The sequence below is a fragment of the Crocuta crocuta genome, unplaced genomic scaffold, assembly GCF_008692635.1.
Source record: "Crocuta crocuta isolate KB4526 unplaced genomic scaffold, BGI_CrCroc_1.0 scaffold317, whole genome shotgun sequence".
Lineage (NCBI taxonomy): Eukaryota > Metazoa > Chordata > Mammalia > Carnivora > Hyaenidae > Crocuta > Crocuta crocuta.
In genome coordinates, this window is record NW_027530984.1 from 2,105,689 (window position 1) to 2,123,397 (window position 17,709).

The following is a 17,709-nucleotide window of genomic DNA, read 5'->3' on the forward strand; positions in this document are numbered from 1 at the left end:
TTCAATATAACTTAAAAAGTACTGCTCAATGACACTAATGTCTAGAATTACAATTCAAGTAAAGATTAAGTGGTTCTATATTACCTTAAAAATGTACCCCGATCATGTATAAGAACAACTGTAAATCTCTCTCTCTCTCTTTTTTCAATAAAAGAAGAAAAAGCTTGGGGGATAAAGGAAATGGAGTAGACAGCACTGTATCTTGTCCTTAGAAAGATACTTGATCTGTTACACCACAAATTCTTATGGGGAAACCAGAGAACTATGGATTAGATTAAACTCCTTTACTATTGATACCAAATTAACTAAAGAAAATCAAATACAGAAGGCAATTATTCATGGTTCAGCATCAATTCTGAGGTGTTGTCCACAGGGATTACCTAAGAATCATTCTCAAGTCAATACATATATAAACTTTATTAATAGATGAGAAACACAGTAGACATATGAAGAGTAAATAATAATCCAAATGACTTTAAGGTTTCAAATGAAAACCTACTAGAAAAAATAAAGTGGAGATAAACGGCACTGGGCAAAGAAAATACTTTAAAATAAATTGTGCCATTATCTAGCAAATTAAATTTTAATAAAGTTAATACGTTTAATAACATTAATAATTTTAATAAATGTAATTAAATTTGAAAAATACCTATTGACAAATAAAAGTTGACTTTCTCAGTGATTTCCCTCCTAAAGATTTTACTATTTGCAGAAAGTAAGCAATTTGAAGGACAGAAGTCTTCCCTTTCACGTTTATTTACAGAAGAATAAATATAAATTTCAATACTCTGTTTGCTTTTAAGAAATGATATTACTATTCTTATGAGATATTTAATACTGGTGACAGAAAGTTATTAGGGGATATTGAAGCAACAAAGTTTTACTTAAGATTTGTTTAACCCTCATGGAAATGATAAGAAAATACTGGTGCCTATGTTATATTCATAGCACCGTCTCATTAGGGATAGGCAACTCCACAACATTTTGTAACATTATCATATAATTATTGTATAATTACTAAATTATCATTCTTTCCAAAACCAACTTTTCATGCCTATATAGAAATCTATTCAGTAAAATATTAAGGGTTATGTAGGAATCTTAAGAAATGTAAAGGAGTACTGCTATAACACGATATTAATTTTCTTTGATGATCGAAGTAGATTATGACCATAACATTCTCACTGTTAATGAAATCAGCCCCATGTTACTGAAATACCATCTATCATTACCTATAAGATGTCAATTCAACATTTTTCTATGAATATCTAAAGATGTATTAGAACCCTATCGCTTTAAAAGAAATTAATTTAAAAATTGGTGCTAATGAATTTATAGTCTAATGAAATATAGTCTACTTCTAAATATGGAGAAGAAAATAATGAAATATAGTCTACTTTTAAATATGGAAAGGAAATAAATTGGTAGCCTTAATTAAAATACAAAGAACCCTACTGTACTAATTAAAAAATAAAAGAGGGGCGCCTGGGTGGCTCAGTCAGTTAAGCATCTGACTTTGGCTCAGGTCATGATCTCATTGTTTGTGGATTCAACCCCCTGGCACTGGGCTCTGTGCTGACAACAGCGAGCCTGGAGCCTGCTTCAGATTCTCTGACTCCTTCTCTCTGCCCTTGCTCTGCCTGTACTCTGTCTCTATGTGTCTCTCTGTCTCTGTCAGAAATAAACATTTAAAAAATTAAAATAAAATTAGTATAAAATTAAAATCTCAATTTTAACTGAAAGTATGTAGTTCTAGTGAGTTATTAGATTGTTCTCATATAGTTCAAAGATTCCTTTATTATAAGTTTTTAATTAGCAGGACCAGGATTCATGAGTGTTGTCAGAAGTAGAAAGCTATATTTACTAGGTTTGCCAGAGCATTCCATTGAAGTCCTTCCGAAGACTGAATTACCCTAAGATAACTCTGTGGAGGAAAGCTGGCATGCAGAGATGAGGCCCATGACATGTCTGCCCTTAGTGGAACCCACCTGTTGCCTATCAACCCTCCTGAAAGCCACCTGGGTACGGTCAGGAAGGTAGTAAGAGAAGACTCAGGATAAATCATTTATTAAATATACACAAATGGGTCATCTGTTCAAAATAATTCTGTGTAAAAAATAAGCCATGTGAAATACATCGCACAGTGTTCTTAAAATTTTATTTTTTCTTAATAAAAATGCAAAAATAAGGAAAAGGAGATGAATTGTTTACATGATGCCCAAAATAAATAGCATGATATCATATGTGGCAATTACCAATTCCCTTGTTTCTGTCAAATGCTATAGGCCACAAATGATGACAATAAAACAATAATCTTAAATTCTGGATTCAGTTTAAGAGTACCCACACTGGCCTGATTTGAAGGAAGACAAAAATTCTGAATTTATTTAATTGCACAGCATAAGAATAAAAATTAGGGGCGCCTGGGTGGCTCAGTTGGTTAAGCTTCCGACTTTGGCTCAGGTCATGATCTCATGGTTTGTGGGTTTGAGCCCCGCATCAGGCTCTGTGCTGACAGCTCAGAGTCCGGAACCTGCTTCAGATTCTGTGTCTTCCTCTCTCTCTGCCCCTCCCCCACTCACACTCTGTCTCTCTTTCTCTCTCAAAAATAAATGAATATTAAAAAATTTAAAAAAAATAAGAATAAAAGTTAGCTGGTCAATTAAGTTGATTGAGGAAATGCTATTCAAAATAAGCTCAAGGACCTTAGTCTGATGAGGGCCAGGTCACTCTACTGGTTTTGATATCTATTCAGAAAGCTTTCTAACTTTCTAAGAAATGCTTAATAGCACTTATTAGATGAAAATAAAGACAGATTTAAGATCTAATGGAAAAGACATACACATTGGTAAGACTCTTTGGACAGAAACACAATTGAAAAATGTTAATAGGAAAAAATGGGAACATTTTGCTTATAAATATGCATCTACTTAATCTGTGTATTGAAATCATATACACATAAACATTTTCATCTGAAATTGAAATAAAACATAATTTTTATGTTCTTTCAACAGCAAAATGTTACCAGCGGTTAATTGTTCTTTGATGGAGAGAAGTACAAATTCCCTAATAGCTGCTGCCCTCTAATGGTCAAAGACTTGAGTAATTTATCTGATGAATGCCCAATCTAGTCGTAGGTGTATGTGTGCACTTGTATTTAATTTACAAGTTACTGTATGTTAGGTATCACACATGCAAAAAAATGGAACTTATTTATTTATTATTTTAATGTTTATTTATTTTTGAGAGAGAGAGACAGAATGAGAGCAGAGGAGGGGCAGAGAGAGAGGTCGACACAGAACCTGAAGCAGGCAGCAGTGAGCTGTCAGCACAGATCCCAACGCATGGCTCAAACTCATAAACCATGAGATCATGGCCTGAGCTAAATTCGGATGCTCAATACACTAAGCTGCCCAAGTTTCTGTGGAACCTTTTAAAAGTGTTAACATACTTGCAAACCGCCCCCCCGAAAAAAAAAAAAACAACAACACACCAAACCTGTGTTCTTCTCAATAATTGCAATCCCTAAGTAAAAATGAAGAGATTTAGCAAGTTGGATGTGGGTCAGGAAAATATGTTGTGGGGTAATACGGTAACACTTTTTAAACACTATGTTCATCTAAAACTGTGATGTTTAATATATACAAATAGAAAACCTTCTTTAGGGGAACCACTGTTTTAATAATTTCAGGATGTGCTGTTAAATTCGTAGTATGCACCCTCTAGGAATCCTCGCTTGTTTAGAATACCCTTTTGAATATAAACATATTTTGTTAGAGGCATTGGGGATATATGGTTTCCTCTAACATTATTCTGTGAGAAAAATCTATTCTACATTGAATAATGTAAGCTCAACAATGTTACATGTCTTTGTTTACTTTGACTTTTGAGGTTTTGCCAATCTTCCCTGTGAGTTTTAAACGGACTGACACTACATATAATGCGCTAATCTTGCTTGATCTCCAGTTCCTCTATAAAGCATGCTGTGGGTTTAATGTTCTGAGGAACACATGCACAGAATGCATTTGGTAGTAATCTGATAAGGAAATAACATGAATTAAGTAAATATAAACCAAATAGTGTCTAATAGAATGTTTAACCAATGCAACAAAACACACAAGCAGAGTAAAATATCCTATGAACACACTACGGAAGATGTTCTTACCTTCTGGAGGAGTGAATACTGAAATATTTGATTTGGGTCCAATTCCTGCACTGGTTTCAGCTGTGACATACACATCGTACACCGTAAATGGTGTTAGGTTAGTGAAAGCAAATTTAAGGTCTTTTGTGCTATTATCCAAAATCCGACCTGCAAAAAGCAAAAGATATTGTGGATTATTTTCACATTTAAGTAGAGAGCCAAAAATAGCAATTAACAGTTGTTATCACAATTTAAAACATTATAGTCACAATTATTAAAATTTTCAAACATTTACCTTAATAGTGCATTGATATCAGGTTAATTGAAACAATGGAAAGAACATGAAAATCTTCCAGTGTTCAAAATAATTTTCATTAAATCATAAAACCCTATTCAATTACCACGTTATTTTTTTGACTTTTTTAAAAGAAAGACATTAGATGATGCCAATATTAAAACAGCAACAGTATTTTATACATAAATGTAGTCAATTAAAATGCTAAACATTCTCATTATCATCTATAAAAAGATACATTTAGGAAATATTTCTAGTTCAGCTTCGGAGCAAAACTCCTTAAATAATCCATCATCAAAATTACTTTAATCCTCAGTGTCATCTCTGAATAATTCTTTCATCTCTTGCTCTAGCTGAAACCAGGCTCTCTCCTAAGAAAACAGCTCTGTTCCAGCAGCCGCCCCATGTGGTTGTCTAATTTTTTCCACCGTCAGCAAGTGACTATGCCTTCAGGTGTCATATGTGTTTTTCCTACTCCTCATAGCCTTGTGTCAGACCATCTGAGTTCCCTCCTTACAAAAGTTCACAGCTTTAAATCTGATGTCATCAATGGCATCCACCACCCCTCATTGTTGTAGTGATCTTCTAAGCCCAGGGTCACTCACCCTCATTCTGGATGGTTTAGCGCCTGCTTCAATGTCACTTTCTTCCATGCAACCATCTTAATTTATGGTGATTTCAGTATCCTTAGAGATAATCCTTAAAGCACTCCCAGCTTTCTCCAAATAATCTAGTCCCCCGAACTATCTCAGCCAGTACTACGGCCATTGCTATTACCAGTAACTGTGAATCTTCCAAGATCTCAATTTCATGCAACTCTTACTGACCATTCCTTTTTTATCTCCTGTTCAGTTATTCTAGAAAACTGAAGCAACAATTCTTTAAGTTTACTGGAACCTCCAATCCATTGATCATTTGACCTATTTTATTCTGCTTGGTTTGGGTCCTCACCACTTGGTTTCCACTCTTTATTCAGCCTCAATGACATTGTCGGTTATAATCACTGCCTTTACATAAGGCTTCAATCCCCTTGCCCTTCTCTTGTTGAAGGGAGGTGGAAAAAAACAAATCCACTCTGACTGATATCACTTTATCACTACCACACCTCAAAGGAGCCCTAAATTGTACCTAGCCTCCTACTAAACTTCCATGGCTCAATCACTCTCTACTCTTTTAAGTTGATTTCTTTCATAGGACTCAGATTAGGAAAGAATTTTAGAGTTTACTTAATTGACTTCCAGCAATACATTATTTTAACACCTCAAAATATCTGACAAGGGGAATTCCAGGTCCTGATTATTCACGAAGATGGAGAACTTGCTACATTAAGTAGTTGACTATATTAATTTTAGAGACCTCCAATTATTAGAAATGCATTCCATGTTCTAAGAAGAAATCTGATTTAATATAATGAAGTCCATTGTTCCTCATAAATATATTTGCAACTAGAGTAAGTCAAGGTCCTCCTAGTCAAACACTTGAAGACATGTATGTGCTCCAACAATTCTCTACTTAGGATTTATCTCATTCTTTCATCTTCTCCTCATGAGATATGGAATATGGACAATGTTTTGTCATCTGTATACTTATTTGTGATTTTAAGCAAAAATTTCAAAGAACTTCATCATCTTTATTGCTTTTTTTATTATTTGCTTCAATTATAGGATTTTATAAAAAGAGTGTGATACTTTTAAGGAGTTTGGGAATGCTAACTCCTTAATAATAAATGCTAATTATTTTATATAATTCTTACTCCAAAAGGCAAACACAAAACTGATTGAGACTTACCTGATGGTCCATATAATTCAACTCTGTAACTAAATTTCCCTGTTATTACACTTGGTGGGTCCCATGAAATTGAAAAGGACTTCCCTGTAATGTTGCCTGTTACACAGTTTTGTGGTGGTCCTTCAGGCACTAAAATGGTTATAGAGAAAAAAATTAACAAATAAAAAAATGAGAATTTTATTAAATATACACTAGAAAACACAAAGTCAGAAAGAAAGTAAAATATCACACCATGAGCAAAGGGTTCATTAGATGAACTACTTATTTGCAACAAAAACTAGTTTGGTTTAAATGCTGTATAAGATTGCACAGGGTGTTTCATTCCAATATTGTTACTTGCACAGTTACATTGTCTTGAAACATACTTAATATATAAGTATTGAGTTCAACCAGGCCTGGGCATCAGCCTTGAAAAGTACTCTCCCTCTGGTGGACACAGGCAGAAGGATCAGGGAATTAACTAGACCTACAGAATCTTATTGGCAAGGGTCTTTACTTTCTGTATCAATATGTATATTTGTTTCTGAGGGGAAATTTATAACCTACAGTAAAAGAGTGTAATGTAACACTGGTAACATATAAAAAATAATGACATTTAAAAAGTCTGTCTTTCATAGATGTGTTTCTACATTTTATGTTCTTTTGATTGAAATGAAATATTCCAAATATTTTTCTCAAGCCAAAGTTCTTGTCTACTAAATTTCACCGTTTTTTATCCTGATGAAATTATGTTTTTAGCTGTAGAAAAAGAAGAAGTATGAAAGGAGGAAATGGTAAGATTCAAAGATGATTATTTAAATCAAGGAAACAATTCAAACTTCATGTCATGAAATGATAAAAGCTGGCAGCTATGTCATCAGAAAAAAAATACTGTGCTTTAGTGAAATTACCCTACCAGTAATAATTTCCAGTAACCTCAAAAATTACCAATCACAGCTGAATGTCTGATACTACATGTCTACTATGGGATCATATCAGTAACTACATATGTACATACATATATATATATGTATATAACTTCTTAATTAAATATATAAATACCCATAGATAGAAAAGTGTACTTTTCAAAGTCAGTAGTAATAATATCTAATTATATTCATTGAATCCTAACACCACCACCAAAAGGCAATTTCTATTGCTGTCTCCATTTTTCAGAGTGAAACTCCAGTGCAAAGGAGATATAAGTAGGTATATTTTTTATATACTATTTTTGCCTGATACTGAAATGTGAATCACATATTTCTGCCACTACAGATGTTACTTCCACATTTGGTTATAGCAGTATCACTGAGAGGAGGGTAGAGATGATTACAAGAGATGTAAAAGGGCAGAGATGATTATGAAACATTGCTGAGATCACAATGATAAAAGTTGATCTTAGGATCATGGCTATTAGCTCAAGAATCCTTTGGTTCAAATCCCCTTTTTATTTTTAGATGCTTTTGTTAATATTATAAAAGAGTACTGAAATTAAAGATGTTCCAGATGGTATGCCCATTTTCTGTTATTGGTGGGAAAAGTTATTGAATAAGAAGGAAGGTTTTAACAAAAACACCTATATGAAAAAAATGAGAGATTATTTTCTAAGTAATTTAACTGTTGTTTTTTTTTTTATACACACACACAAAATGAAACCATACCTGATTCTGGTGTTCTGACAATGGTACTATCAATATAACCTGCTTCCGTTGTAACAGCAGAAACTTCAAAAAGATATGTTGTATAAGGTCTCAAATGTGTCACAATGAAACTTATAGGCTCTTTCCACACAGAGCTTATTTTACTCCTTGCCAACGTGCTCGATGAATATGTGGTACGTGATGGAGGTGTAACTCTACCAAGTGTTGGAGAAGGGCTGGTGGTACTCCATAAAAAAGATTCATTATTCTCCTAGTGAATAAATAAATAGTATTGGGAAAATAATTGGTATCTCTTGGTGGACATGATAGGTGTAATTCATTTCTTTTTCCTTTATAGCATAAATATTATTCTTAAATTTATATGTATGATTCATTAAGATTTTAATAGACTGTTATCTATTCAAGTTATAGAAAAATTTGCTAGGGGCGCCTGGGTGGCTTAGTCGGTTAAGCGTCCGACTTTCGCTTAGGTCCCGATCTCGCGGTTCGTGGGTTCGAGCCCCGCGTCGGGCTCTGTGCTGACTGCCAGCTCAGAGCCTGGAGCCTGTTTCAGTCTGTGACTCCCTCTCTCTCTGACCCTCCCCTGCTCACACTGTCTCTCTCTCTCTCCTAGAAATAAATAAAAAAAACATTAAAAAAAAATTTAAAAAAAAAAGAAAAGAAAAATTTGCTAGATTTTAATTATACTCATTTATATCTATAGTTTTAGAACAGAATATTTCAATTGTATTCTTTATACCTTAACATTTCTTATGAATAGGATTTCAAATGGCTTAGAATAAAGGTAATGCTATAGCAAAATCATTTAGTAAGAATTTTTAAAATTCATGTTAGGAGCACTGGGTGGCTCAGTTGGTTAAGCATCTGACTCTTGATTTTGGCTCAGGTCATGATCCTGCTATTTGTGGGTTTGAACACCGCCCTGGGCTCTGCTTACAGTGTGTTGCCTACTTGGAATCTCTCTATCCCTCTCTCTCTGACACCCCCTTCCCTCCATTGTCAAAGTAAATAAACATTTTTAAAAAATTAAAAAGAAGGCTTTGTGACTTCTGTAACTTAAAGTATTAAAACAAAAGTATTTTTGTTTGTTTATCAATAACACCACAAAAAACACCAAAATTATCTTTAGAAAAGCATGATACAGTACTCCCATGGAATTCCCATAAATGACTAGAGTAGTAACAAATTCTTCACCAGAGATTTGTACAACCAGAGCAATCTATTTCCATAAACATAACTTTGCCGCCTTCCACTCCCCTCTTGTCACATGGAAATATTATCTTTCTTCCAGCGATATTGTATCTTTTGCTCTTTCAGGTCTTTATAAAACATCCTCCACCCAAAATGGCCCCCTCATACAATATCTCATGTGTTATTCCAAGGCCAATCCAATACTCATTAACAAGTGCTGTTCCTTTTACGAAGTCTCTCCAGAGCTCCCTGTGCGATTTTTATATTTCTCGAATCCTCAACCCCTTTTTCTTACTCTACCTTGAATACAGTCAACTGTGTATAACCTGATACTATAATGTAATATTATAAGTAATCAAACAGCTAATAAGCACAGTGGCTTAAAAAAAAGTTTCTGAAAGCTGGAAACCTCAAGTTATAATTTCACTTAGAATTTTTGAGACATAGAAAGTGTTCCAAAACACTTACATTGCATTCTGGCAATTTCCCAGTCAAAATGTCTTCTACCCTGATGGAGACATCTTTCACTACTATCCCACTTCTGGCATGCTTGACACTAATTTTGAAGCTGGTAATTTTGCCATTTGGTTGCCGAGGTAAATACCAAATCAGGTTTACGGCAGAATAGTTAAAGGCCTCAACTGTGAGATTCACCACTTTTCCTGGAGCTGGGGAAAGTGAGAGGATTTGAAAGAAAGGAAAAAAACACTGTTATAAATCTTAGAATGGCATTCATATTGGGATGTTACATTTCTCACATTATGTAAAATTAAATATACTTTGTTAGAAAAAAAATCTGCTTGGCATAAGGCATTTGGAAATTGCCTGGATTTTGAGCCCACATATTTGTTTTTAAGATAAAATAAGCTTTACTTTAGGATGATTTGGCCAATAGATCCATTGATGAACTATTTCAAATAAATCTGAAAAACATCCAATCAACAGTTATTTGTAAATATACAAACAAATTTGAATAATGAATCTCCTCCTGAAAAATTCTGGAATTATGCAGTTTCCTTAGATAATGAAGAAGTAGCAAATTGAAACAGTTATCCAGCCATGTAAACCAAAACGCACCTTTCCAGAATGTTTGCAAATATCTAGTGCCTAACATAAAATGGACACCACCCAACTGGTTGCACTTAGTGTATTTTGAGTTTTATACATCCTCAAAATAAACTTTCATCAGAATTCATGATGAAATAATTCTTAAGGAATATTGATAAACTACAATAACATGCTATATATGCTATTTTAGCTAGTGTAAGACAAATGTGAAGCCAGAATGAAGTAAAATTATGCCCATTGATTTCAAGGTAAGTTATGCAAAACTGACAATGTAGAGTAAATAATCAATATCCTTTAGAATATCGAACAAACATGACAAATCACTATTGAGATAAATAAAACCAAGAGTTCATGATAAAACACTCTAAGTGATAACAGTGTCTAGTATTAAGATACAGAGTTTAAATGCACATTGTAAAGAAGAATGCCAGAATATGAAATGTAAATAAAAGACATATAAATTATATAAGGAAATTAGGTCCTGGGAAAGAGAGCTGTATATAAATGATATGAGTTAAACGATAAAAACTAGGAAACTTAAGGTCAGCTACATTTTAATGGAAAAAAATAAACCAATTTGGAGGGGTAATTAATCACTAATAATGAACAGAATGATGGATGGAAATATTTTCCTCTAAGGAAAACTTATCAATGGAATTACAGCTTAGGAAGGACAATGAAACTATAACTCTCTGACACTAAAGATTAACCACTTGAATTTCTTTTGGATGGATAAAATATAATAAAGAAAAGGGTTGTTAAATATACGAGGCTATAAAATTATGAGTTAAAACTTTCATCATGAATTATTTTAAAAACTGAATATATTTGACAAATAACTCTATGAATTTAAGGTATACAATGTGTGAATTTTATACATGTCCATATTGTATTATGATTGCTGTTGTAAGGATATTTAACACTTCTACTTCTAGCATATTACATAATTATAATGTCACATTGTACTATTCATTATATTGTGCATGAGATCTCTATGGGTTATTTATTACTTGAGGCAAATTTATCCTTGAACAACATCAGTCATATTCCTCTACTCCTATCTCCTGGTGACCACCGTTTTACTCTCTTAATGCATCCTAATCACCTTTTAAAATTTCTTATATGTGTAAACTATACACATGTTTATAATTATGCCTGATATGTATATACATACAAAGAAACAAATTGCAGACAAGCTGAAACATTTTCAAATGAAACTCATCAACAGCTACAAGGAACTACTCAAGTATAGAGAAATTTGGTAACCAAACATTCATTAAATGCATGATTTCAAGATACTTTAAAAGTGATCAAAAATATTAAATAGATGGGAAGTAGTTAAATATGGTAAACAATACTTACTGAAAAAATGGCATTTTTATTAACATGCTTTAAAATTTTTGTCTTGATTAAGTTTTTCTGCTTGTGTTTTCCTTTTGTGACTACATGATTTCTGAAGAATAATCCTGGCTCTTTTCTGTAGTTGGCAGGTCTTTCCCTATTTTAAATAATCCAGTTTCTACTTGTAGACTTTCACGTACCAAAATCCCATTATTTCTCAATTTTCATAGAGTGAATTTATCCATCTTGATCCAAGTCAAGATTTGATACTGAAGTACGAAAAATTTCTGTTTTATAAGGTCATTTCATCGTTCCCATAAGTGATCTCCGACACTTTGAGGACATAGTGTCCTCATGACATTCCTAAATTTTCTAGATTGTCAAAGTGTCTGCAACATTCCAAAGCATACACTATACAAAGTTTACATATATTGAGCCAGAAAGAAACTTCACAAATCCAGTAGAGAGACTTCTAAAAATATTTCCTGCATTTCTAAGGCTCCATCAAGTTGAAAATGGAAGTGCAAGAGATATTTCTATTATCTTAAAGCCAAAATAAATTGTATGTTTACCTGGAATAATACTGCTTGGGAAGTTAAGAAGCTGAGTTTTTGGTGTTTGTGGATGGAATATTAACTCAGTATGGTATGACAAGTTAACCTGTATAGTCTTCTGAAGAGTATTTTTATTCATGGGGAAAGAAATTACTTCTGATTTAACAATAATAATTACAATTTATTCATTTCATAGAATTATTCCTTAAAGTTGGGTTCTATGTAGCATAAGTAATAAAAAGGAGTTGGAGAATACTGATATATTTAAATTTAGATTTACACTACATTTTTACCTCTTTAACATTTACCAAAAAAAAGAGGAAAGATAGAAGAGAAATTGTGTAATTATCCAATTTGCTCAAAAACTCACAACAAATGAGAAACAATGAGACTCCCAAGATAAAATTATTTCATATGTCATTCAAAAGTTTTTTATAATCAGAAAGAATAATATATATATTTAATGAGTAACTATCCAAGAAGACTCTCAAAGTAATTGAATGGCCATACTGTTGAAAATGTTAGGGATTTTAACACTATATTTGGCTTATATCCCTATTTATTTCAAATGACAAAAACTCATAATTAAGTTAATTTAGAATAAATGAATTAGGAAAATTACCACTTTCTGCAGTTTGAAAAAGAAATGGGTCACTAAACACTCCAATGCCAGCGCTGTTCTCAGCAGCAACCTAAAATAGACCAATAGAATTGTGTTCAAACATTTTACTCTCTAATTAGATAGAATCTGAAATAATAAAATTTTGATTTATTGATAAGTGACAGACACATTTCCTTTAATTCTTGCAACATTCTCAAAGTAGAAAGCACACACAGAGCTAATCCATATTTTCATTTTCCCTAAGGGTATATTTGCAGCATAGTTTGATTCAACAGATTTCTCAAATTTCTAATGGAAAAATTAATAGTCTAGTTTTGTAGTCAATTAGTTCTGTTATCTATAATAATAACAGATACTATTTGTGGGCAACTTCTATATACCAGGAAATTTCCTAGAAATTTTACACATCTCATTTTACCCACAGTATACCTTTTCAGCATCGTATAGATGAGGAAACTGATTGAGAGAGGTCAAGTAACTTGAGCAAGTCACATAGGAATAGTGATAGAACCAGAATTCCATTGAAATCATGCTTATTTCTAAAGCTCAGCCACTTTTTATTATATTCACACTATGCCAGACACTATGAGTATTTCTGTAACAAATACCAGACCATATACATGGTATCTGGCTTAAGAGTTTACAATATGATCAGCCAAATACATACTCAAGAAACAATTTTAAAAACAAGTCTAATCAGTGAGACTAAGTATTTTGAATTAAAAGATGGAAAAATTCTTTTGACTTGGATAGTCTAGACAGAGAGACTAGAATAGGCACAGAAAATGTCATTACTGAGATCAAAACTCTTATGTTCTTCCAAATGCCATAACTGGAGTCTGAAAACCTTGGTTTTTATGTTCTTACAAAAGCCTGATTGGAGTCTAAAAACCTTGGTTTATATTGAATTTCACCTGGGGTGCCTGGTCCAACTCTTGATTTTAGCTCAGGTCATGATCTCATAGTTCTTGAGATAAAGCCCCATGTAGGGCTCCGCGCTGATAGTATGGAGCCTGCTTGGGATTTTCCCTGCCTCTCTGTCATGCCCCACCTCTCAAAATAAATCAAATTAAAAAAAATTTTAAATACGTTGAATTCCACCAATTACCAAATGAGTAACTGTAGGCAATTTACTTAGTACTGTTCTAGGTCCCATTTTCCTTCTCTTTAAAATGGGAATAACAATATATTTATGACACAGAATAGTTTCAAGGACTAAATGAAATAACACATGTAAAGCACTTCATAGGATTTCCCCAAGAACACATAGATTTGATACCTATATTTGAGTATATCAAGTGTACTGCACCAAAAACCCTTTGGAATTCTTCAATGGTTAACATTTATTCGAACAGTGTAAAGGTCACAACAATGATTTATAAAGTGTGGAATGAAAAGAAGAATAAGGGCTTCCCAATAGACCTGAAATAAGAGAATTCAAAGGAATAAAAGTTCAAATTCCATAAAAATAGATATAAGCAGAACTAGGTTAGATAAATTACCTTTCTGTCTGCAATAGCTTCTTATATCACATTAAAATTTAATCTATACCTATTACCTTCAATAGTGTATTTTAACAAATAAGCTAATCTGAGTATGTGCTTGTTGATAGAAATTATGTGTACTATGCCATTTTCAGATGCCAGTAGAAGAAATTTCCTACTTTTTACCCATGTTTCTGCAATGAAATAACAATCACGAATCTTTGACTTTGACCTCTGCATCAGTGTAAGTTTCCTTTTAACTCTTCTCATACAGGAGATCCCTACTCTTGGGATGCTTTCCATTCTTACTCTGTGCTTTGATTCCACAAATAGGCATGCTTTCAATAAGGAAACCACCACCCCAAACAAGTTATCTTTCCCATCATTTCTTACCATCCAGAAAGCCATCTCAGTTATGTCTTTTCACATATTTATACAGCTTTTATGAATTTTTTCTCTATATTCAATATTCTTCAAAGCTCAAAGAACATATTTATGTTATGTTGAAAATAGGGTCAAAAAGATATCTGTATCCTTTACTGTACTGTGGAAATATCACAAATATATCCTAATTGTAAACATTTTCATATGGCCTAACTAATTTAGGATTGCTTTTTATAAGTTCTTCTTTATTTAATTTCTTTATTTAATTTTTTAAATGTTTATTCCTTTTTTAGAGAGAGGAAGAGAGAGAGAGAGAGAACGAGCAGGGAAGGGGCAGAAAGAGGGAGACACAGAATGTGAAGGAGGCTCCAGGTTCTGAGCTGTCAGCCCAGAGCCCGAAGTGGGGCTCAAACTGATGAACTGTAAGATCATGACCTGAGCCAAAGTTGGATGCTCAACCAACTGAGCCATGCAGGCATCCCTTCTTTACTTAATATCTAAATAAAATGTTGTTTAATTCTGGATATTAAATATTATAAGGATCTAAAAATTTTTATAAAGCCACAGCCACAGTAAATTTTTAGGAACCATTTATTGAATGTAACTGAATTGAATTCACTGTTGTCTGAGAACAATGAGTGCTGTCTGGCTCAATATAAAATTTCATACCATTATTCAAAATTTGCTTACAGAAACACAAATCCAGCAAAATTAAGAAAAAAATAACAAACCTAACTTTAAATTTAATTCAAAAGGTACAATATTTTTGCCTATAAAGCCTAAATTTCTTAATTTAAGCTTGATTTATTCTTATAAAAACTCACTATGCTAACTGCTTTTAAAATAAATAAATTTTACAACATCTGTTCAACTTTTAAGAGCCCAGATGGGCACTGAGGTCATGACTCAAATGATCATTCTTTAGTTACTTGGCCATGTTCAGCTGCAAAGTCTGACCAGGTGGGAAAAATCTCCTTCACTTTTAAAATCAATGAAATTTAGCTTTTTAATTTAAATTTTTTTAATGTTTATTTATATTTGAGAGAGAGAGAGAGAGAGAGGGAGGGTGGAGAGGGAGGCAGAGAGAGATGGAGACAGAATCTGAAGCCAGCTTCAGACTCTGAGCTGTCAGCACAGAACCCGATGCAGGGCTCGAACCCATGAGCCATGAGATCATGACCTGAGCTGAAGTTGGTGGCTTACAATTGAGCCACCCAGGGGTCTTAAAATGAATGAAATATTTTAATACTAAATAATTATTTAAAAAAAGATTACCTTAATTTCATACGTTGTTCCAGGATTAAGATTAGTAAGAAGAACTTCCAGACTGTCCGGCTTCGTTCTAACTTGTGTATATGCTGTTTGGATCCACGGACAAACTTCCTTATATTTCACAATGTAAGATATGATCCTTCCATTTGGGTTAGGTGGTGTATTCCAAGACAGAAGAATCCCGGCAGAGCCAACTCTTTCTCCTGCTAAGAAGACTGGAGGCCCTGGTTCTGTTTTTAAAAATATATATTTATATGTGTTGTTAAAAAGACAAACAATTATTGTATTTTCATAATCATAAGGAAGAAAGTATTTACAGAGGTGGACTTTTGAAGTTCCCAAAGACTAATGGCCTCTCAAATATGAGTTTATCCTCCCTAGAGCTTTGCTATCAGAAGAAAAAAAAAAGGTTAAATGCTTTGGGGGATACCCAAAACATTTTTTTATAAGAATGTAAAAAATGGAATGCTACTACATCCTACATGCCAAATACACTTTTGATGCCAGATCATTTAAAAAAGAAACTTATTTGTGCAAAGCTTACACACAAAACTAAGAGAACAGGCACACAGTTTTACAAACTGAGTAATTCTTCTGAGCAAGTGTAGTGAGTTTATTTTCATGGCTCTGTATTATTTAAATATTGCCATTAACAATCTCTCTGATCTATTTCACAAACAAGTATAATTATCATTATCGTTACTCTCTGAAAGTCAAGAAAGCTAAAGAATCAGTAGAGCACAGGTCCCAAACAGATCATTTTCTTAAGTTTCCATTTTAGGCTAATTGCTAACCTGTTTTCATGCATATAATGCGCATATTGCTAATGTATTTCCATCCAATAGATTTATGCTAGTTGCAAATACTTCATAAAAAAAGAAAACACATACTCACTTGTTACATTCGTTGTCACTGATCTACCAACAGGTGAGCTGTATGTTGTAGCAGAAATTGAAGAGATGGTCACATCGTACCTAGTGCCAGGAACAGCATTGGAAACATCAACCTAGAACACCAAAAACAAATAACTGCCTTAAAACTCTTTCTGGAAAACAAGAAAGCTAAAACAAAAATCCATCACAACAACAACAAAAATAAACATCTCACTCCATAACTGTTTAAAACATTCCAAATTCCCCATTATTTAAAATATAAATTTGTTCTACCACAGAACTATTTACCAATAACATACAATAAAAACTTATAAAATATACTGTTATCAAGAACTAAATCAGTATTTCAATCTATCTAGTTTGTTGTCATAAGAAACAGCTACTTAAGAATCCTAAGACATCTACACCCCATTGCTTAACCCAGGTTTTTAGGAGTATATTGAAATACCTGTGTCCCTGAAGTTCCAATAAAAAGTAAAAGAAAAATGATAAGAAGATCCATCATTATTACATTTTTCAGGCAGTAGAATCACATTGATGGCTCTAGAGAGAAATGTTGCCTGCATTAATGATTTAAAGACAGATCCTCCTGGCAAGTACACAATTAATGAGCCTGGATTACTCAATAGCTCTGCCCTTTCTTTGTTAAACTATTCATGAACTCTTGGATGGCTGGCTGTAGGTTCAGGGTAAGACTGAAGAAAAAAACACATAGACGTTGCTAAGGTAACAGTGCACCGATGCTGAAACTTACACTCATCAATTCAGCATCAGTGTTTTTGTCTTCATTTTGTGCTTTTAAAAACTCTCAAAGGAGTAAGTTTTCATGGTGTATGAGTTTCATAAAGAACTTTTCCTATTAGGACCAAATATAAATACAAGTTGGCTCGGCAAGTACAATAATGAAAACTATACCTGATACTCTCCTCCTCCAAGATCTTTGATAGTAACAAAGCCACTGTCAGGGACAAGAGCCACATGAAACCTTTCCACATGGCCAGAGGGCAGGCTCCAGTGCAGAGAAAAGGAATGT

The 17,709-nt window shown here is 33.3% G+C and overlaps 1 protein-coding gene across 1 annotated transcript in view; it reads right to left on the reverse strand.

Annotated features, from left to right (window-relative positions):
* Window positions 1-17,178, reverse strand: part of PTPRQ (protein tyrosine phosphatase receptor type Q) — a 188,623-nt gene extending 171,445 nt beyond the window's left edge. The window contains exons 1-8 of the mRNA XM_077770183.1: window positions 17,125-17,178; window positions 16,678-16,789; window positions 15,787-16,013; window positions 12,644-12,713; window positions 9,527-9,726; window positions 7,868-8,117; window positions 6,228-6,356; window positions 4,166-4,312 (exon numbers count right to left, since the gene is read on the reverse strand). Of these exons, the coding sequence (XP_077626309.1) occupies window positions 4,166-4,312; window positions 6,228-6,356; window positions 7,868-8,117; window positions 9,527-9,726; window positions 12,644-12,713; window positions 15,787-16,013; window positions 16,678-16,789; window positions 17,125-17,178 (1,189 nt within the window). The remainder of the gene's footprint in view (window positions 1-4,165; window positions 4,313-6,227; window positions 6,357-7,867; window positions 8,118-9,526; window positions 9,727-12,643; window positions 12,714-15,786; window positions 16,014-16,677; window positions 16,790-17,124) is intronic.
* Between the last annotated feature and the right edge of the window lie 531 nt (window positions 17,179-17,709).